Source organism: Oxyura jamaicensis, chromosome 2 (assembly GCF_011077185.1).
Source record: "Oxyura jamaicensis isolate SHBP4307 breed ruddy duck chromosome 2, BPBGC_Ojam_1.0, whole genome shotgun sequence".
Classification (NCBI taxonomy): Eukaryota; Metazoa; Chordata; class Aves; order Anseriformes; family Anatidae; genus Oxyura; species Oxyura jamaicensis.
Window position 1 is genome coordinate 45,371,656 of NC_048894.1, and position 22,720 is coordinate 45,394,375.

General features: G+C 36.8%; 1 protein-coding gene across 4 annotated transcripts; it reads left to right on the forward strand.

The window, feature by feature from the left end:
* Positions 1 to 406: 406 nt before the first annotated feature.
* Positions 407 to 20,892, forward strand: LOC118161568 (prostatic acid phosphatase-like). Of its 4 annotated transcripts, none has more exons than XM_035317062.1 (12): positions 407 to 562; positions 5,421 to 5,516; positions 6,937 to 7,023; positions 7,862 to 8,014; positions 10,749 to 10,847; positions 12,809 to 12,913; positions 13,936 to 14,068; positions 15,444 to 15,526; positions 17,372 to 17,482; positions 18,032 to 18,197; positions 19,139 to 19,450; positions 19,510 to 20,892. In XM_035317062.1, exons 1-11 carry the CDS (start codon positions 449 to 451, stop codon positions 19,255 to 19,257), a joined length of 1,266 nt encoding a protein of 421 aa, XP_035172953.1. In that variant the 5' UTR covers positions 407 to 448; the 3' UTR covers positions 19,258 to 19,450; positions 19,510 to 20,892. The 4 variants fall into 4 exon arrangements, with proteins under 4 accessions (XP_035172953.1, XP_035172954.1, XP_035172955.1 ...); XM_035317063.1 differs by having other exon boundaries at positions 19,139 to 19,319; positions 20,468 to 20,892; XM_035317064.1 differs by lacking the exons at positions 19,139 to 19,450; positions 19,510 to 20,892 and adding an exon at positions 18,523 to 19,026 and having other exon boundaries at positions 18,032 to 18,262.
* The last annotated feature ends 1,828 nt before the right edge of the window (positions 20,893 to 22,720 follow it).

A 22,720-nucleotide genomic window follows, 5' to 3' on the forward strand; every position in this document is an offset into this window, starting at 1 on the left:
AAGAGGATGAACAGCAAAAAGCAGCAAAGCTGAAAGCAGCAAAGAGAAAACAGAAACAGTATTGCCTTGCTCATGGCTCTGAGTTCATCCTTGCAGCTGTGCTGTAGTCTGGAAAAATTCAAAGCCCTAAAAAGAGGAAGTGGAACAGGTAGGTTGAAGCATTACAAATGCCTAACAACTCCTTCGTATTTCAACCTCATCCTTCAACTCCAAAGGAGAAAAATCTCAGAGAGAAAAAGGAAATGAATTATGATTTGATTAAATGGAATGTAAACAGTAATTTGAAAACAAAGGGCGTTGGGATTTGTTGCATAGTCACACAACATTCCTTCTGGATTTGAAATTCACCAGCAGCAGTTCCACCCCTTTTGAAGTACAGCCTCAAGTCTGGGCTGTTCAGCCTGAACAGCTGCTGGAGCTACAAAGGCTTTTTTCATCTGCTGCCAGGATGAGAGTGATACAGCTTCCCAACCCATCTAGGATTCTGTGTTTTGCTTTCTATATTATCTTCACCCTACTTCAGCAGGCTACCGCAGAAAGAGAACTGAAGTTTGTGGCTGTAGTAAGTAGATTTGTTTTCTGTTCAGTAGTGGGGAATATGGGGAATTTGATCTGGCCGTCGAATCAAAGAAGGTGTGCAGTTGCTTTGAGTGCTTTTGACTTAGAAACACTACAGCCCTTTGGCTTACAGAGTTTAAAAACTTGAGATAAAATGCCTCTAATTATAAGAATTTTCATCTCCTAACCACGAGGTTTTTGTTGGTGGTGGTGGTGGTTGGTTTGTTTGTTTGTTTTCAGGGTAACTGAGCCACTTGGCTTTGCGGTAGATGCATAGCACACAGGATTTCAGAGATCTGAGGTCTAGTCCACCTGTCTTTGCTTGATTTAGCTGACGCTCTTGCCTAGTTGGAACTGGCGATTCTGGTCTACCTTCTTAGGGCTTGGAAGCTTATGTTATAAGGTGCTTTGAGATTCCAAAATAGAAGATACCATAAAAAGAGAAGTATTTTCCACTTCAGAAGAACTGAATGGGCACAGTAGTATATTAAGAAACAGAAAAGGGCATTTTGTGTAGAAATTTGAGATGTAAGTTGCATTAACTTCAGGTATTTTGAAAATGGACTGTATTATTTATTTGTGTTTTAATTGTTTTAAAGCAACTAGATAGTACAGCATCAGTTTCCTCAGTAGCTGAGGAAAATGAGCGATGAATTCAATCAAGTATTTTGGATGGTGAAGGTTGCATCACAGCCCTTTCATCCGAATTTATTTATTTTTTACTGAGAGGTGTACTGATAAAGAATAGTCTAGAGTTGTATTTTCAACACAAAGTTGTGAGGATTGCAACTGACATTTATAAACAGGAATTTTACTTTAAAGGCATTCTTCCACCTTCCTGTATTTGAGAGCGCGCACATAACAGACAGAAGTAGTGTGTCGAAAACATATGATCTAGATTTTGATAAAGTACTTAATAGTTAGTTGTTTATTGGCTGGATTATGTAGATGTGTCACTTGGAGAAAGGCCAGAGTGCACAGGAAAAACCAGTTCCCATTGTTTTTGAGCCTTACTGCTGTATCAGACAGCGCACAAGGCAGGGACTCAACCCTCATTCCAGTAACGTTCTGCGTACAGCATTATCCTCAAATATTTCAATTTAAGAGGGACAACTAGACACAGGGGTGAAATCAGGCAGCTAGAAGGCTTTAGAGATTTAACTTGCTGAAGAAAACAAGCTGTTACTTGCAGCTGTTACTGTCTTCTAACAAACAATGGTCCTGAAAAAAAAAAAAAAGTCACAGGAAATGCTCACCATTTGGATATAAGAGCCTTGCTATCATAAATCATCTTCCTTATCACACCTATGCAGCCACCTTCCCCAACCACCAAGAAGAGAGAAAAAAAGAAAAAAGATAACATTATATCCACTTATAAAGTAACTTACCACAATTAAAGCTAAAATAATGTGTAAATTTCATCTGAACTGTGTTCCCTTTATCCCTGATCCTTTTTCTTAGATGGACTGCCTAAAAGTTACTATAAATTTAGTCTTATTATCAATATATATCTCCTTCCTCAAGGCATGGATTCTGTGTGTTCAATTGAATTTTTTCTTCTGAACTCACTCATTGGATTTACATGGGAACAGAATAGCTAGCAGAAACTGAAGCTAGTATGACAAGAATTGGCCCCAAAACATATCACTAATACAATGGAATAAAATGACAGTCAGGCTACAGTCAATGCAAGTCTAAAAGATGTCTTTCTGAGATAATTCAGTGGTCATTTTCCATTCTCTCTGAGTTGCTATGTTGTCACCCAAAAGTATTTTTGCGTTGTGAAAATGCGTCACAATGACTTTTTTAAAAAACTTTCTTAGCAGAACTGCACAAGATAAAATATACCCATGGGGGAGGGAAACCAGACAAATGTTCCCTTTTGCTCACTTCCAGATTTGTGCTGTGCCATGGAAAGGTGCCTTGCTCTCTCCTCATGACTTCCATCTTTGCACTGATTTTGTGTGTTTTAATTTTTGGCCATGAGTCTTTTGACTGAAAAGCTGTAATACCAGCCAATTTGTCAAAATGCCATTTTAGCTTTCCATCTCACATGTAGACACTAATCTTCAGCATAATTCTTGTGCACTGATTTTGAATTAGACATAACAGAAGAAAATATATATATATATCTCTAGGACCATCAGATACCCAAGTAGAAATGAAATACTTATTTATCGCATCTCTATAAAGAAGTTCTGACTTGTAACTTCTGCCTCCACACAGGCACTCATTTCACCTGTCATATACACAAAGAGGTGTGGTTTTCTGAAGTACAATCATTTCATCATGTGTTTCTTCTTGTAAAGATAGGAAGTGCTGACTGAGCTTGTTAGATACTTGTCTAATCAACTCAAGCCGTTTGAAACCTTGACTAAACAAGCTCAGTATTTCTGCATCTATGGTTTCTCTGAACTGGCAGCGTGACTAATTCCATGATCAATTGTTTTTCTATTCCTACTGCTAGCTTCAAAACAAGAAATCTTTTTGTTTGAAGTTGAGTCTATCAATAAAAATGTCTCTATGAGGCCCACTATTACTTAGAGGAACATAATTCACTGTAATTTGTGGTATTTCTGAATAAAGATGTTTTGTATACTATACATGACATATTCTCAGCTTACCCTCTCCCCAACCCTAGTTTTTCTCCAGTATGATTTTTCACCTGATAACAATGGAAGCAAACGCTGGCCAAACTCTCAGTCACGTGGCCATTTTGATCTGAAATGCTCAGCCACACACTGTTGTAAGGAAAGAACGGGAGAACTCAGACACCAAACCTGGTTCAAGCTGTACTAGAGTTAAAGGAGAGGGTATTTAGTAACTATCCATCTATTACCTTTGTGAACAGACTGAGGTGAAGCACTTCATATAAAGAAACTGAAGTGAATACATCCAGCAGGTGTGCTTTGTCCTTTTTATGTATGTCCTCCTTACCTTTCCATTATCTTTTCTGATTTTATGATGCCTCCCTCTTTTCCCTCATCCTTCTGTGTTGCATGTCTTCCAACAGGCCAGGAAGGTAATCTGTAAACCAGGAGTAATAAATGTTGCAGTACACAACGATTTTCAAAGGAACTTGAAGGATCAATTATTTCATGATGATTATTGAGAAATCTATCTTGATGACCAAGGCAAGCTTAGTAGGGAAACATTTTCTTTCCCTAACAGCATCAGGTTGTTAGTCCAATGAAAAAGAAAATCTTTCAAACACACAAGTTCTTCTTGAAGTTCAGACAAAAGAATAAATAAAATGAAAAGAAAGTCTCCTGAAATGTAGATGATGTAGCTGACTACAACTGAGTTAGACTTTCAGATTGAGTGGTAGTTCATGAGGCTATTATTTAATTTTCAATTGCAACTGAAGCAAGGTCATTTTCAGAAGCAGAAGGCAAGGAGAAAGTTTGAGCATAAACAGAAGCCAGCTGTCTGAGAAGCTTAGATGTTAAAAACAGGGCTTAGGGTTTTGTTCTTAGTAGTTTTTGTTTCTTGCTTGTTACATTCAACTTCATGTTAATATCATATTTATTTTTCACTGTACAACACAGATGCATAAATACAAAGAAGGAACTGGACTTTTTTCTCTTTCATGTCAGCTTAAATAATCTGTGCTATTTTTTAGAAGAGAACGATCCTACTGTTTCAATTTCTAACAGTTAAAAAGAGAAATCTTTAGATTCTTTAGATCTCCTTACATATATCCATATACCTTTGGATCTTTATTTCTTTGTCCTCTCGCCTCTACTCAAGTAAAAAGCTACTCTGTTCTGGTGCACTGAAAGTTTTTAGGAGTTGACTGTTGTGACAGTGACATACATAACAACACGTTAAGTTGAATATTAAGTATAAAGCAATGTAAATTAGCATTTGAAATTGGACACATTTTTCACTAATAAAAAAGGCTTACCTCTTGGCCAGGTTTTGACCTGTTATTACATATTACCAAAATAATCATTTAATCATGTCAGTTTGAGTGACTGTCAATCACTTGTAAAAGTGATTTTCTGTGAAGCTGGATAATTTAACAAGAACCTGAACTTGGCTATACATGACATATTTAGGGAGGGTAATTCAGATATTTTCAGAACTACTTAACCTAGGGTTGGTACTTTCTTAGCATGCTGGATTACAAACACAAAAGGGTTAATTTAAGGTTTCTGATGTACAAAGCATATGACTGTAAACACCACGCTAATATTCACTGTGCTCGAGTGTCCAGGATAGCAAAGCAGCCAAACTCTTTGCTGTTGCTAAAGTTAATAGAAAAAAAATCCTATAAATTTTCTTAAATATTTTCATAAATATAAGTAAAATTATTAATAAATATTAAGATAATGGTGTGATTATATATACTTTTTCTTCTTTATGTCATGGCATGAGTGTGAACTCAAAGATGAGACAAAATACAAGGAATTACTTTTAAAGATACTGCTATGAAAAAAGCAGTTGCCAAAAATTTCAAGTATGTATGCCAAAGTAATTAAACCTTCATATAAACACATCTGTAACTGGTTTAATATTCAAAGGTGCTGCTGAGTATCCAATATTCAGTCAGATTTCTTGTCTGGTTGCCAAGCTATGGATGTAACGTGAGCACTGACATTCTGGCTGCTTAATTTTATGTTCTAGGTGAAAGAATAATCAGACTCATGCCCACTAAATCACTGATACCTATTCTTGAGTGTAAAGAATGTACTCTAATCCTACTTGACTAGGTTTCTGCAGACTGTCCAATATTTCTATTTGAAAAATGACACTGGAGCTGAAATTTTATGCTTGTGTTCTAGATGGGAAAGAAGGGAATGCTAGCAGTAATCAATTTGTGTGTGTTTGTTTTTTTTTCTTAATGGGAATTTTACTAGGTTTTCCGACATGGCGACAGAACGCCAATTGTAAACTTTCCAACTGATCTACACAAAGAAAGTGAATGGCCCCAAGGTTTTGGACAACTTACCAAGGTATGTTAACTCTCTCAGTAGCACTTACATATGCTACAAAAATAGGAAATGGGCAGATTTTGATTTGTGCCCTGCAGACATCAGCAAATTCCAAGTACTGACAGTGGCTATTAGCAATACCCTGTAATTCATAAATATTTTTGCAACAATACTCATCCAACTGCTGTACACTGAGGTCTTGTTCATCATAGCTATATAACTATCTTCTTACAAACAATAACTTCCTGACAGCGTGCCTGCCTTCAAACAAATGGCAAATTTAAAGATTATCCTTACTCTAAAATTGCTGAAGTCTAATGACCATTAAGCACTGGGATCTGTGATAAGATATATGAATAACACCTTCCCAGGTCAAGTCATGAATCCATATTTCATATCGATTTCATATTTCACGGAAAGGATGACCCCCCCCCAGTAAACAATTAATAAAAAAGGGAAGTCTTGCAGGATAAAGTTGGTTCTCAGGAAATGTGTTTTCTAGTAAGGCCCAGATACACAGAACCTACTTCTTGCATTTCAACATTAAGATCAAGCCTTAGCTTTTTAACTGTATCTGGCACATGAAATTCTGGAGCAAAGAGAGGCCAATGCATACCGTAACAATATGTCATTATGATGCAGAAACATGAATTGGAGACAATTCAGCATTTATTATTTGAAGTAAGGCTTTAAAGATCTGTAAACTTCAGGCATTCATACAACAGGTTACTATCTCCCTGTAAGTAACTTATAAGAAGAAAAGAAAAAGTTGCTGCTTTCGTAAAGATTTTTTTAGAGCTTTTTTCTATTTTATTATCTTCTTAGCAACAGTAGTAAGAATGTACTTCTCTGACAGCTAAAAGTTACAGAGTTCTGCTCACAGTCTTGGAAATGAATGATAAAGACAGTGTGCAGTCTAAGACAACTGCAGGTGTACCAAAACAAAGATGGGGAAAGAAATCTTAAACACATGGAATGTAAGCCACAAATTTATCATTTATTTTGTAATTATTTCTATAATTTATCAGGTTGATAAATTAGCACAGCAATGACAGTGATGAATACTAGGTTATTAATACTCCTTTTTTCAGCTGTCACCAACTGACATACTCTTCACAGTGTTGCTCATGAATAACTCCAGCAGCATCTACAGAGCTACAGCACTGTGGAAACAGTATTTAACATAGAACCAGGTGCATTGCTTCTCCTGTAGCAGATGTTGAAGTCTTAGAATTTCAGAATGTATCATCTTTTCATGGATATAAATGATTATTTCTGTTAAAAATTATTGGTCATCTACAACATATACAGTATGCTATAAATGTGGTTAATAATTTTGTAAAAAAAAAATGCTTAATACAAAAAAGGAAATGGAAAATAAACTTATTTGACATTCTCCAATGACATTAATCTAATAGCCATCTGTACACTTGCCTCATAGACTGGAATGCAGCAGCTGTATGAACTTGGACAGTACGTGAGGAAGAGATATTCCAACTTTCTGAACAGCACATACAACCGGAAAGAGGTATATAGCAGAACTATCTGGAGGACAGTTCTCCGGCAAAGCAGAAGTATGGACTTGTGATAGATAAAAGCACATCCATCATCATATTCCTTTTATTAATACAAAAATTAAGGTAGCAGAACATTTTTGGAAGTCAGTCTTTTATGTCAAGGTAAAAACATAGACTCAAATCTCTAACTTCCAGTTCCTACATTCATTCTGATTCTTCCACAGCTCAGTTTTCTGGGTCTGAACAGCTCCACACCATCGAATGAATTGGGTATTTATCCATAGCGACCCAATATTTTTCTACCTTGTTTAAAGATGAATGCATGGGGAATGTGATGGGCCATGTTCACATACTTCATCCTGTGAATGAGAAGTCTCACACTTGTTTGGATGTGCTTGTCATATGGCACAGATCTATTGTGGGGAAGATACCACTACTATTTTGGTCAATACATGGGGGGATGCAATGATGGGAAGGCATAAAAGACCATAGCTTCCAAGAAAGACTTTGTTACCCACTATGGTTATAAGTGCCTTTATCCCTGAGTTATAGCAGGTGGGTCATATCAATGTATCTCTGACACTCAGAAGATGGAAGGCTTCCATCTTTAAAATCATGTTTTCTAATACTTTCTAGCTCAGTTGGAAGGTTAGATCCCAAACTGAAAGATGCTTCAGCAATTTTATTTATACAAATGAAGTAGAGCCCTATAGAGTTCTAACTAATAGCTTCACTGTTTTGATTCTATGCAAAAACACACAACTGAAAACAGGAAGCCAGGATTGATGAGTTGAGCAAAGTTTCTTTGTTGTTGTTTTGTTTGATAACTTTTTGCCATTCTATCTTCAGTTTTATATCCAAAGTACAGATTATGATCGCACCATTATGAGTGCCCAGTCATACCTATCTGGCCTCTTTCCACCAACTAGCAGCCAAATTTGGAACCCTGAGCTTCTCTGGCAACCTATTCCTGTTCATATTGTGCCAAAAGCAACAGACAGGGTGAGTACCATCTGAATACTTCCTATAATGTCTTGGCTTTCCCCAGAAGAGAAAATAAATAAATAAAATATTCTATTCCCTTTGAGCTCAATCTAAGGGAAAGCATCTACTGGCTGACAAGCATGTCACAGGTCAGCTGTAATAGCTGCATGAAAATCCTTGTTCTATAGTTTCAGAATACCTGTTTTGTCAACCACACTACTAGTTTCTTCAAGGTACAGCTCTACAACTACTACTTGAAAAGACGCTTTTGGACGGTATTGCAAGGAAGTTGCCCTAAAACAGCAGAGAACAAGTGTTCTTCTGAGCACCAATCAGCTAGACAGACCTTCCCCTCCTTAGCATGTTGTCTCTTTGCTTATTTAAGGAATGGGATTTACATCAGCCACTGTAATGACCTCTCAATTATTACTTTCCTGTTCTGGTAACACTGAGGCACTCTAATTACAGACAAGGGCCCTTTTATACTCAGTGCTATACAAACACTTAATGAAACTAGCATGTGCCTTACGGTTCATAAGAGCAGTCCTACCTGAATGATAGGTCTTGTAGAAGATTTGCTGTATGCATCTCTTCCTGGCTGACTCAGATTTAGATTTTAATGTCACTGGCTCCTATGACAAGGACTGTGTAAGGAAAAATGTTAAGTAAGGACCAAAAAGTTATTGAATGTAACACCAGAAAAGTTAATTTTGTTCTGCCTTTGAGGATAGAAGTTGACTTAAAGGAAATGTACACAAAAGACCTATTAAATATCTGCCTGTCCAGTCACCAACATCAGAAGAGGGACTCTTTCATTAGGGATGGCCACACTTACCTGTCCAGTGGCATTTCTCCATTTTAAAGCTATGCTTGAAAACAGGTACAAGGAGAAGGGGTTCCCACAAACTTGATTAGGCACAACATAATTCAGCTTGAAACTTGCTTCTGCCCCTAAACAAAAGAAAATGTTGTCACTATTATTTAAAGATGGAATATTAGGGGAAGTTCCTATGCCCTAGGATGTTAAAAGCATCAGAATGGTCAGAGCTTTGGCCAAATTACGTCTCAAAGTTATTAGGGGCATCACAGTGAAGTGCCATGAGCTGTTTGTAGACTACAAACTCATCTGTAGAAATGTATAGTACCCTATCACTTCTTCAGCTGCTTTGGGACTGGGTATTGATGTTTCACTTTGGGTGATGAAACACTCCTCTGCAGTAATTGAAAAATCATGTTAAATATGCAGACCACCTGGAAAAAAAAAAAAAAAAAAAAAAAAAAAACATTGTTGCCTTGTTAAGCCAGGTGTTTTCAAGCCCTAAGCAACACAAAGTGGGAAACTGAGGCCAAATACAATCCTGTAAAAAAAAATTAAAACTAAAATAATAATAATAAAAAAAGCAACTAATCAGAGTTTATTTTTCAGCCACTGAGATCTATCAAGACCTGACAGGCAACAGTACTGAGCACTGCTTAATGAAGCCAAAGGGAGTGGCTTAATTAATAAGACCTAGAGGGGGGTAATTAAGACACAGCCAGGGAGACATTTGTTATTGTGTAATTAAACATTCCCAAGCTTCATATTGCAGCTTTGAGACTTCAACCTGCAGTGTGCTTCTGTTACAGAGACAATATACCCTTGGAAATCTGTCCAAGTGAAAGTGTGCTACTGTCAGTTGGTGGCTGCTGCAAGCCTCATGTTGATTAATCAAAGAGAAAAGAGATGTACTCTAAATGCTGCATGCTAATGTTCATCCCAAGACAGAGTAGAACTTCTTGCACTTTAAGTCCTACATAAGCCACAGATATTCCACTTTAACAGCATGGAGTTTTCCTAGGAGCCTCTACTGAGAGAGAATTTATCTACTGTACATTAAGTCTGTTCTATTACAAAGTTTGTATGGTTATAGGATAATATTACTGCTGGGTTAAAAATGCTCTAGGGATGTGGCATAAAGTGCTGAACCAGCACAAGCTTACTTTGCTCATCATAACTTTTTATTGGCAGACTTTATTAGGTATCATCTGGCTTAGCTACCATCTGTCCTTCTGCAACTGGCATAAAACATATATTTGCCAACACACAGAGTTTAATGGATGCATGTGTATTTACACACAGTTCAGATCAAATGCGTACTATCAGGTGACCTCATAATGCATACATTCGAAATTATTAAATATGAAACAATGCCTCTAAACAAGAGCAGAGCTATTAGGCTCATATTTTTGGATATTTCAGGGGCACAATTTGTCATTCACATTTCAAGCTGTGTCCATTAAGTGGTACTTAAAATGCTTATCATAATGCACTACTTCTCCAAAGAGCTGAGAGCAAGACGTGCAGACTGAGAAGCAATTCAGATTCCAGTAGTAGATACAGTCAAGCTACAGGTAGTGAGATTCACAAATTAAAAGAGGTAAATGGTATCTTTTTAAAATTCCTGATCATGGACCCTGACCAGTTTTCCAAAGCAAACCCCTGACAGACATGCATTCTTCTCAAAATCAGTTAGACTGATGGAAATCAAGCTATCACAGCCACAGGTAGCCACTGAAAAGTCAAGCTACTACAGTCCATTTCCTCTATTCATGAATTCATGATCAAGGTATCAAAATGAACTGTTATGGAGTAGCTGCAGCGGGGTCAATAACCATTCATCTCACAAATATTACATCAGCAATCTCAGAAACAGAGAAATTAGAGGTGTGTTCATTAGTTCTACAACTATTTTAAGTTTTACTTCTGTTTCAGAGGCTGCATTTTCCTCTGAGTGATTGTCCCCGTTTTGATGAACTTCAGAATGAAACCCAAACATCTAGTGAATTTCAAAGTAGAATACAACCATACATGGTAAGGCAAAATAAAGATTAATGTTTTCCATCTTTATTTAAATATATCTTTATTTAAATCTTTATCTATCTTTATTTAAAAAATATTTATCTATCTTTCTTTATCTTTGTCAATCTTTATTTAAAATAAAGATGGAATTGTGTTGTTACTTTTTGCTAAAATGACTAAAAAGTCCTGAGGGTTCTCTTAAAATTAGAAATTTAGGCCAATAACATTTAAAAGTATGTTTGATACATTTATGCATTTCTCATGTTTGCTTATTTGTTTATACTAATTTGTATTTTAAAATATGAATTTAACATTCATTTTTAAGACTATTTAGAGCTGCATATAATTAAAGTTCAGTGATCCAAGGGGAGAAGAAATTCATGGATGCAGCAATTTCCAGTTAAGCAGGGCAGCACAAAATCAATTCTAAAAATCTGATAAATCTCCTGAAACTTAGGAAGGTTTAGGTCTTGCTGCTGTGATTTTCTGAAGTTGACACTGCAACAGATGCTCTTATGAAGACAGGATGAGAGAGTTGGGGTTGTTCAGCCTGGAAATGGGAAGGCTCTGGGGAGAGCTTATAGGGGTCTTCCAGTACCTAAAGGGGACCTGCAGGAAAGGTGGGGAAGGACCCATTGTCGGGGGTGTAGTGATAGGACAAGGGCTAATGGCTTTAAAATAAAAGAGGGTAGGTTTAGATTAGATATTGGGAAGAAATTATTTACTCTAAGAATGGTGAGGCACTAGAGCAGGTTGCCCAGGGAAACTGTGGATGCCCCATCCTGGAGGTGTTCAAGGACAGGTTGGATGGGGCTTTGAGTAATCTGACCTAGTGGTAGGGGTATTGGAACGAGGTGATCTTTGAGGTTCCTTCCAACCCAAACTATTCTATGATAACGGAGAAGTAAAAAAGCTTAACCAGGCAACACTTCGATTTGTGTAAATTTCTCTCAGACATGCATTTTGGGTCCATCATAAGATATACTTCTGTTTTGGTTCTGACACAAATATTCATTCAGTGATCCAAAATTTCGCAACCCAGTGCTACTGCAGACTGTAGGTACATGGATGGCATACCTGCCTCAAGCAACCATGTGGACAGTAGTTGCTCTGCATAGTGGTTATTGCTGCTCTCATATGTGTGCAGTACACTTTCTAATAGCACTACTGAACTAATAAAGCAGGGGTCTTGTGTTTCTAATACCCTGACACTCTCTCAGAGTCACCTCAGGTTTACCATGCTTGTTGGGCTAAACCCAACATTTATTTTTTTTTCTTCCTTGGCTTCTAACTTTCTGCTAGCTCAATTACTTTGGTCAGATTCAGTCACCTGCCAGAGAGGTGTATTACAGCTTCATAGAAGTCCTCTCTTTCAGCTGCCAGCATGAAACAGGTAATGCAGGAATAAGGGATATTATCCAATCCCTTTACTCTTCTGTGGTAGTACATAGAAAGAATCCTTATGGGAACTGCTGTGAAACTATTACTTAGACAATTGGCCTCCTTTAAATAAGAGAAGGAAAACCTTGTTTCCTCTTCAGTTTCTTTTTGCCTTATCCTGAGTGTTTGCCTCTGCTTTTTTTAAAAAATATATATATATATACACTTTCTATTTTTACCACACCTATAGTCTCATATTCCTTTGCCATTAGTGCCTTCTTTTTCCTTACTTCTGAGGTTTTGAGGTGACAGAGCAGTTGGAAGAGGGAGAGAAGGTGGCAGCAGTGAGAGCACCAGACTTACCTATAGCAGGGCTGAGCAAGAAGCAGTGTCAGAAATAAAAATCAGCAGCTAAAAATGTTTACAAAATGAAAACTGCAATCAAAATCTTCCCTTATAATAGTTTCACCTACATAAAATTAAATACTAGTGTGTTGCCAGGTTGGATGCTAGTGAATCTGTATGTATATACGTTCTGTATGTACTGAGTATCTGTGCTGTATTCTTCACTTTTTTTTTTCTTTTTCCCCCAGGATTTTTTACAAACAATGGCAGTTAACACAGGGCTTGAACTAAATCATCTTAAAATACTTGACAATTTCCAGCTCTGGAACACATACGATACATTATACTGTGAGGTAATAACAATGCAGTAGGGGTTGGGAAAGAAAATAACTCCAAGATATGTTTTAATTAAACAATGCCAATGTGGTTTCATAGGAATGAGCTGCCTTCTCTCTTGAATTTGCTTATTATTTTTATCACTGAATCTGAATCCTACTTTAGTGCAATGGTAAAAGATACCCCAAAAACATGGTTTACAGATTGGAAAACTAATGTTTTCATTTGATATTTTACCCTGAGGCACTGGTACCAAAATCTACTCCCTTTGTTCCCTCCTTTTCCTTTCCAATATGTTGTCACAGAATTATTTGAGCATGCTGGCTGGGTTGTATTTATGAATTTTTAGCAGAAAAAAGAAAAAAAATGAAGTTATTTGGTTTAATCTATCAAAAGGTAAACATCAAAATACTTACATGTTGAAAACGAGAGGTAAGATTATGATCTGCAAGTTAGAAAATTAGGAGGTGATGATAGCTCAGAGTGAATGAAGTCAGACTCCCCAAGCATGGGATGATTTCATCTGGTCCCAGTCAATATCAGCAGTACGTGAAGGTTGTTGAAAATACCCTCCATTTAGAGGTACCTAGGCACTGTAAGACACAGTCATTCTTATGTGATGGGAGAGTGACACTTGTCTGTAAATGACCAGTGATGGAACTGGCATCTGGACAACATCATAGAAAAGGTGGGACAATTACGAGCTAGATGGTACCCTGAAGACCAACTAGTAGAAGACAGATAAAGGATGTGTCTTTCACACTAGCAACCCCCCCAGAAAGTACCATTATAGCAAGAATATATTGTACAATATATTCTTGTACAATCTCTACAAGAGATTGCCTCTACACAGATGATTCAACTCTTTCTGTTGATCCCCATTCCTGCAGAGGGTATTTCAAGGCATGCTGAAGCCACAAATGAACAAAGAAATGCAGGACAGCCACACATAGTCCATATATAGTACTGTGAAGTTGGACAATAGAAAGATGGGTACAGAAGAAAAAAACAACATCATTTTGTTTTCCTTTATCACTAGGGTATTCACAATTACTCTCTCCCTGTATGGGCCACCAAAGATGTAGTGGACAAGATGGAAAAACTGGCAGAGTTGTCATTATTATCACTATTTGGGGTTTATAAAACAGAAGAGAAGTCACGACTACAAGGAGGTAAATCAAAAATGCTTAGCTCTCAGAAAGGAGGAGACAATGCTTACAATAACATACAACATCCTATCACTTTTGCTCATGCGAAATTATTTATCAGCATCTTGATTTGTAACTATAGATATTAGATGCCATATTAAGCATGATAATATGTGCTGAATACTGAGATTTGTATGGATTGGGTACTGAAAGAAAGTATAAAAATGAATGTCTTTAGTTAATTATCCTATACATTTTAAGAGATTAAGATTTTGGTAAAGAAATCTAAGGAAAAAATTGAGGCCTCATGAGTATAATCTTCACTTGTCTGATATTAATTTAATTTCTCCAATATTTATTGTTGTTGTTTCTTGATTTTTTTCCCCTTCAATGTACTGGTTATATGTTGTGCAAAAACCTTGGCAACACAGTGATAGCTGTCTGAGAGCCTGATGTAAAGCTGCTCCAACACAGTCTGATCACAATGGAAGATGAGAAATTCAAGTTATGTCTATATTGCAAGAACTGGGACTGCTGATTAGCTCCAAAATTGGGGTGCACAGGCTGTGCACATTCTGGCTATGCACTAGGACAAGACTAGCACAAGATTCAGCATATGATCCCCCGGTGTCCATGAATGGGAAACTCAGACAAGTGATCTTGAATGTCCACAGTCTGGACTGTCTGGTGCAAGGCTTTGCAATGCGCCTACCCTGCAGTCTAAACCTAGGTAAAGAATTAATAGCAGCCTCATCATCTGAGCATAAACATCACTGCGTCAAGCCATATAATAATTGCAGGCTGAGACCTGCACTAAAGCCCGCTAGCTGGTAGCTGGCCATAACACCAGGTCAGAACTTTTTTAGTGTTAGTAGGAATACTAGTACGCCTTTTTCCTCTAGGATGATACAAATTGTGCTGCAAGGAATTTCTGCTACCTTAGTTCCACTGGCTTTGGAGTATCTCTGGTTTGGACCAGAAGTACAAAAGAGCTTTGGAAAAAACAAGAACCGATACTATGTGACTGGCTGGACTGTTAAAATATTTCTTCAGCATCTAGAAAGGAAGAGGCTAGCACAACTGTCATTATTGCAACACTTAAAAAAAAGACGTCTCAGCATAACAAAACTGGAAGTGTCATAAGGCATAATTCTCATAGTTCTAACTGATTTCTGTAAAGCCCATCATTTCAGTTGACCTGGATAATGAATAATATATTTCCCCTTTGTAATTTATTCTCTCTAGTTATGTTCTTGAGGAAAGCTGAAAGAAAAAAAAAAAAAGTTTGAGGCCTGAGTAGATGTGTTCTGTTTGACACTCAAAATCTTTTTTTGTTTGTTTTTATGCAAATGTGGTATCGGTATTTTCCTCTTCCTTTTCCCCATCTTTTTTTTTTAAGGTGTCCTTGTGAATATTATTCTAAATAGTTTTAAACAAGCTGCCAATTCTTCAAGAGAAAGAAAAATGGAGGTCTACTCTGCTGTAAGTATCTTCACCTTTTATAAATATTGCTATGATTTCACTAGTAAAAGTCTCTGAATGAGAATAATCAGTCTCCATGTAAGTTAAATGAGAAAATAATATATAGTTCAGTTCTACTAATAAGCTGCACACAGGTCAGTACCAGAATACATCAGGACCATGATTCACACCTCAGTTTCAGTCAAACTGTATTTAGTAAATACATCTATGTATTTTATCTTCTTTTTCTTTCTTTTTTTTTTTTTTCTGCAACTTATTGATGCAGATTCTGTAAGTTGCATCTTGCTTTAAGTGCTTCTAACCCAGAGAAACTGACATATAGCAGAACCCCAGCTGTGTCTCCAAACATATACACATGAAAGGGACAGTACAGATGAGTATTCTTTTTCTTAAAAAAAAAAAAATATATATATATATATATATATATTATTTTATAGGTTGAAGAGGGTCATTTCATTCAGACCAAGATCCACTTAGCTTATTTGCAACCCTGTCTCAGGCAGCGGCAGGGAAGAGCATGAGAATAATGCCAGCATGGGGTGATTCTTCTTGTGATACAACCTCCCAGCAAACTGTGGTTTATGGACTTCCTGTGACAGAATCTGTCACAGATTTATTTTTTTTTTAATAGCTCTTGACAGACCTTCTTCTGACAATTTATCTACTCACTTTTTAAATACAGTTGTACTTTGGCCTCAGCAACATCCTGTGGCAATGACTTCTAAAATTAAAAGGAAGAAAAAAATCATTATTTTCTTTTATTTATTTATTTTTAAACTTAAGGGTTTTTAAACTTAGGGGTTTATCTCCCTCCTAGCACCTCTATTGTGAGAAACAGGGAATGGCCGTCCTTGGTTCCCTCATGAATTTACTTTTTTTCTGTCTCATCTCTTCTACCTTTCCTTTTCTGAGACAGAGTCCTAATCTATTTAATCTTTTCTCATACAGAATCTGCTCTATATCCTAAGTTTTTACTGCTGCATTTTCTGTGTATTTTCTAGCTCTAGTATATTCTTTTTGAGAAGGAAGAACAAGAAGTGCATACAGAATTTTCATTACTGTTTTAATATTGTGGGACCATGTATACTCAGTATTTTTGAAACCGATCCTGAATAATAATTAAAATGCAGATGTTAGACTATAGTATAAACAAGCTTAGCAAACATATATACAGAGATACCTACAAAGTTTAGATATCAAGTTGTTTGGATTTCATTTGATTCAACACCTCCTCCTGGATTTCTTTGTAAAAGAAGGCATAATGGGAAGAGGAAGAGATGCAGGTGGGTGGTTGGAGGATAACAGATTCTGTCAAAAATAGAAGCCAAACTGTGTAAGTAAAAATGTAAGAAACCACATCTTAAAAAGTTCTGGAGCATACGTAGGGGTGAAGAGAACAGTCTTTGTATGCAACTATTTGGTGTAATATCTTAAAAAGGACTTGTATCTTTACTTGAAATGTGATGAGATGCACTACCTTGTACAGTCTTAATCTGAACTTGTAACCAAAAAGCATTCCTGAAGGAAGGAGGGTTGAGAGGCGATGCACTGAAAAAAATAGATTTCTCGGATCAGATTTTGTTTTCCTCCAGTATTTCGTCTCTGAAATATTGCCGAAAGATGTAAGACACATACTGAAGTAACTTTTTGAAAATGCCCCCGATGTCTGTAGTACTCTGTTAACATTTTGCCTGATGGTGAATATACTGAATAAGGTCTTATTCTTAAACAGGTTTTATTTTACCTGGATTTCTTCTCCCTCTCTATTCGTTTCTCTCTTCTCATGATTCTGGTAGTTTACACTTCACTGAATTTCAAAGATGGATTTTTTTTTTCCCCCAATAGCATGACACCACAATTGGGGCCCTCCAGATCGCTCTCAATATTTTCAATGGAAAACTGCCACCATATGCTGCTTGTCAGTTTTTTGAACTCTACCAAGAAAGCAGTGGGCAAGTATCTTCTCATCTATGTAAGAACAAGGAGTGTTTGGAATTTGGTTCCCTCTTCCCCCTAAATTATTTTTCTCTCAGATACCGTGAAAAGATACTAATTTGTTTTAAAGTGATATTTCATTGAGTAGTCCACAGGCACAATGTTATATTAAAAACAAGAAAAATTACATTTGCTGGATATGCATGTAGCCGTGTGCTTTGAGAAACAGGAAGAAGAGGAAAACAGTTTTATCAGTTGGAAGTAAGTGGTAAAACAAACTTACCTGTTTCTTCAAATGATAGCAAGCTTTTCCAAGACATCTCATAAATCCCAAGGTAAACCAGGTGGTTTGGAAGAGCCAGAAGGCTCTTCTAAAGGACCTTTTGACCTAACTGGTGATCTGTGTAGTAACTGGCTTTTGCAAACTGTCTTTTAAATATCTTTTACAAAACTTCCATTTGAAGAACAAGTTCTAGATTAGGGCCTATTTGCAACATCTGTCTCTCCCTAAGAAACTTTTATTTAAGAACTTTTAAAAATAAAATCTTTTCAATGTCGTTAATCAGGCAGTATAGCATTGAAATGCATTATCGGAATGACTCTTCAAAGGACCCTTACCTGCTCACTCTGCCAGGATGCACCTCTTCTTGCCCACTTGAGAAGTTCACTGAATTAGTTTCTCCTGTAATTACGGAAAGCTGGTCAAAAGAATGCGGGAAGAAAGACAAAACAAAAGGTAGCGTAACAGCACTGTATTTTCTATATAAGATATATCAAGGGCTCCAAACTTTGAACCTTTCACAAAATATGTTCATCTCCTTATAACTAGTATGGACCAACTTTAATATAGACAAAGAAAGCAGATATAAATTAAATTTCTCTAAGAATGTGAAGGATAGATTTGCCTACCAGTGTGAAGTTAGTGCTATTATTAGCATACTCACATAAGGAGCTATGTAAGGACATGACCAAAACTAGAGTTCATGTTGTTGAAAATGACAGAAATGCAGGTGTAGGTGCTATGCAAGGAGTCCTGTTTATATTAGATGCACAAGACTTTCTGCAGATACAAAGCATAAATGGCTTGCACATGCACAGTAAGATTGAAGCATCTGAATTTCTGGCACACGCACCATGTATTGATGATACCTCAGCTTCCACTATACGTGTACAGTGCAGCGGATCCATGCAGCTACAGCAGCTGTTTGCCTTGAACTACTGACAGCTGACAACCTTTGCCAAATTACTCTCTTCCTTCCTGGATATTATTTCCAAGAGGGAAGTGAGGGTCAAGGCAACACTTGCTGCTTTCCATTAGTCCTGGTATTTCCCCCTTCCTGCATATACTCAGTGTTTTGCCGATCCCTGATGAAACTCCTGTTTGCATTAACTACACATTCAATGTCACACTTGCCCCTTGAAAACCTAGCAGTAAGATTTGATCGTGTACAGGAAACTATCTACATGTTTTCAGGATTTAAGTGTATATTTTCATACCCACACTGCGTATGTCAGTAAATGCAGTCCACGAGATCTTGACAGAAATACAAACAAAATTCAGCTATGAAGATATTTCCATTGTACCTATTTGTCATTAGACTGGTATCTTTGTATCTAAGATGACATAAATATATGTCTTTCTTTAATACTCTTGTCCTTTATTTTTTTCCTTTACAGATATTTTTATCGGATTTGATGTTGCTGTTGGCTTGTTGTTCATTTTTGACCTTATACTGCTCTACCTCCTTTATCATTATGGACGCTGCAGGCGCAGAAACAATTACCAAGACATTTAAAGGAGAGGCGAAGAAATAGGAGAGAGAGCAGCTAGACATCAGACAACTCTTAAGTTGCTCTGGTTTGTATCCATCAGTTTAGTCTGGCCGAATTAATCTCCAAAGCATGTTCAAAAAACTTGAAGAGCTGAGGTATCTGTGGCCTAGCTCCTAAAAGACTAAATATCTACAGTGAGAAACACTGTAGAAATATGTTGTTATTAAGCATTTACATTTGTAAGAAGAATAAATTATTCCAATGATTTTCTTTAGGTTTTACACTGCTATTAAACATTATCATATCAAATACTCGAGTGAAGGGATACTATTGCCTTTTTTTAAATTTATTTATTGCTTACTACCCTTTAGACCTCTGCTTCTCTCTCACCCTGCTCAAGGAGCCTTTCCTGAAAATCATAGGCTGCAATATTTTTCTTACTTCTATAAATGGCTATTTTGATGATACATAGGAAAATGTTTTCAGTGAACAGAAGCTGCAAGTACTGTGCGAGAAATATTCATACCAGCATTTTCACCCTGGCCTCCAGCTAATAAAAGCCTGCAGCCTGTTCCTCAAAGGAGTTATACTGCTACAGCTCTCACTGAAATTTGTAGAATGTAGTGGGGGCACTGTCACATAGCCAGGCATCAAGAAGCTTAATGCAACAGGGTCTTGGTCAGTGCATACAGATCCAATAATACATAGAGACAAATAATATTTTCTGTAACAATACTTCTTTCCTATTTTTCTGAGCTCTCATTCATGGATGACCCTTTGCCCTGCATCTTTTCTTTGACACATCTGTACTTTGTCTTGATTCAGGTCCCTTCTATAATCTTAGTTCTTTGCGCCACTTCTTGAATGATTCCTCTGGCTATCACTCTGTTAATCATTTTAACATTTTAATGCTTGCTTTACTCAAAAACAAAATTAAATAAATAAATAAATAAACAAAACCTTGCTCAACTTCAATTCAAAACACCTATGTTCTCAAGATATCAGGACATGCACTGGAAGAAAAAAAATAATACTAATAAGGATAATTCAGCTTTTTGTATGTTAATCTCTTCTGTGAAATATGTTTTATTTGTTTAGATTGTAAGCTCCTAGGGGTAGGGAATGTGTTTCTATAATTGTTCTCTAGTATCATGAACTAGTCTCATAAGCACTGACGTTGTATAAAATACTGCTAATCATCATATCTTCTGAACCAACATTTTTATCCTGTAGTCCTGCAGAGGATACTGTGACTTACATTACTGTGGAGAAGCCTTTCAAAAAATCAAGACACCTATACAGACAGGTGCCAACAGCAAGCTCAGCCTGACATACACAATGAGCAATCATGTGCTCAAGCTGATGAGTCCTATTCAGGTACAGAAGCCTAGAAAAAGCTGAGATGGAGCTGCTTAGCTCACACATAGCATCACACCAGTGTGGATATGCTGCTTTTGGACTGACTTTGACTCACGTCTGTGGGTTGCAATTTGAAGCACGGGACCTTGGGTGAAGTACCTCTGATCTACAGAGACCTGCCCTCAATATTACAGCAATGGACACATTTAAAATGTGATATTGTTAGATGTATGGATTTTAAATAGCAAAAATCAAGCAGAAAAGCAAAAACTTGTGGAAATAAAGTACTTTCCAAGAACCACCGTGTTTTCCTGCAGTAACTTCAGCTACTGGGGTGTTCACCTTTTGAAGAAATATTTCCCACTTTGTAAAAAGGTTTTAGTATTGATATTTCCTGATTATTTCTGAAATTTCCTGAATATTTCCATTTCATCTATTTTAGGAAATATGACAATCACAGGATGGATTTGATTCCTACATGGTAAGGATCTTTTCTTACACAACAATTGAGGGAAAAATTGTCAAAAAGTGAAAGGCTATCCTTAAATCAGATGTTTTGGATATACAGGCTCCAGAATTTAACTAGTAGTTCTTATCCTCGGTGCAAAAACTTGAAGAAATGTCTGTATTGTATTCAAAAATTTTATAGCAGCTCTGAGAAACAAGTTTGAGATGTTTTGGTTAGCAGTGGAATCACGGTAGGGCAGAGCTTAGCATAAACTGTAAAACTGAACCTGGATCCTGAAAATATATACTCAGTGACAGCCTGATGTCTCTGTTACCACTCTGTTACCACGACCACAGTGCTACTGGCACTGACTTAAAGATAGATTTAGTATGTCTTTCATTAGAGGTAGTCAGATCCTTGACAAGAGGAAATATGTCATTGACTGATCATGTGTAGTAAGAAGCAATTCTGAGAGATCACACCGTTGGTCAGTTGCACTCCACAAGAAGCAGAATGAAGCATGCTTTTCCCAAAATTGCTTCTTACAAAAAGAAGCACATCCAGACAAAGTAAAATGTGAAGTGCTTGAGTCATCTTTTGTGGCTTATGCTACTCAGGCATAAGCTTTTACAAAGGATTTCAGCAGATGAAGCAGTTCTAGTTGCAGTAGAAGCTGTCATGAAGTAATTTTATTGAAGACACACCTTTTTTCTTAACAGATAGCACTGAATGCAAGTTGCACAAAATGTAATGGATAGATTCAGATCTTGTAACTTCAGAATTAATGAAGTTACAATAAGGATGTGATACATTAGTAACGTAAGCCCATAATCTCATTTATAGTAAAAACACTTGGTCTTGCTCTAAGTAAAGTATAATTTTTCCAGTGGAGTAAAAGGTTGTGTTACACGAGCTTTTTTTTTTTTTTTTTGGTTGGTGGTTTTTTTTTTTTTTTTTTTTTGTTTTTTTTTTTTTTTTTCACTTTTTAGCCACACTTACAATTTGCTCAGTAGAATCTGCAGACTGTGATTAGAAAATAACTCACCTCCAAGCAACCTGTAGCATGGCAATAAAGTACATTAAAGAAACAATAAATTTGTAATTGTAGTGGACTGAAAAGCAATGCAACTTTTGGTATGCCTATAGTTTTCATATAAATTGAATGCTTAGTGTTGCTCCTGCTGTAAAAACAGACTTTTAAAGCACTGATGCTTTGACATGAATAACACTAACAGTAATGACATCAAGCTCTTCCCTTTGCCCTCTAGCACTGCCAACATCTGCCTCTACTGTAATTACTGTAGTGACTATGCAGCTCTGCAGCAGGGTTTCCTGGTACATACGTCCGACAGAAATGCATATACAGCACTTTCCAGCTCCATCAGCAACAACCTTCTCTTACAGAACTGATTTCATTCTGGAACTTGTTTATGCACTGTCCTGAATGTTGCACACACTGGGGCAGCACAGCATAGCTATTTGACTTCAGAGTGATACCAGATCACTCTGAAGTACTCGAAGCACTCGTTTTCATTTATACCTGTAATGTAGAAACACTTGATCCAAATGATACTATTTCTTCTCACTGAAATACATTTTTTGAGGTATGGTAGGATACAGAAAACAGAATAACAAATACACTGGATTCATTAAAAAAATGCCGAATACAAAAAAATATG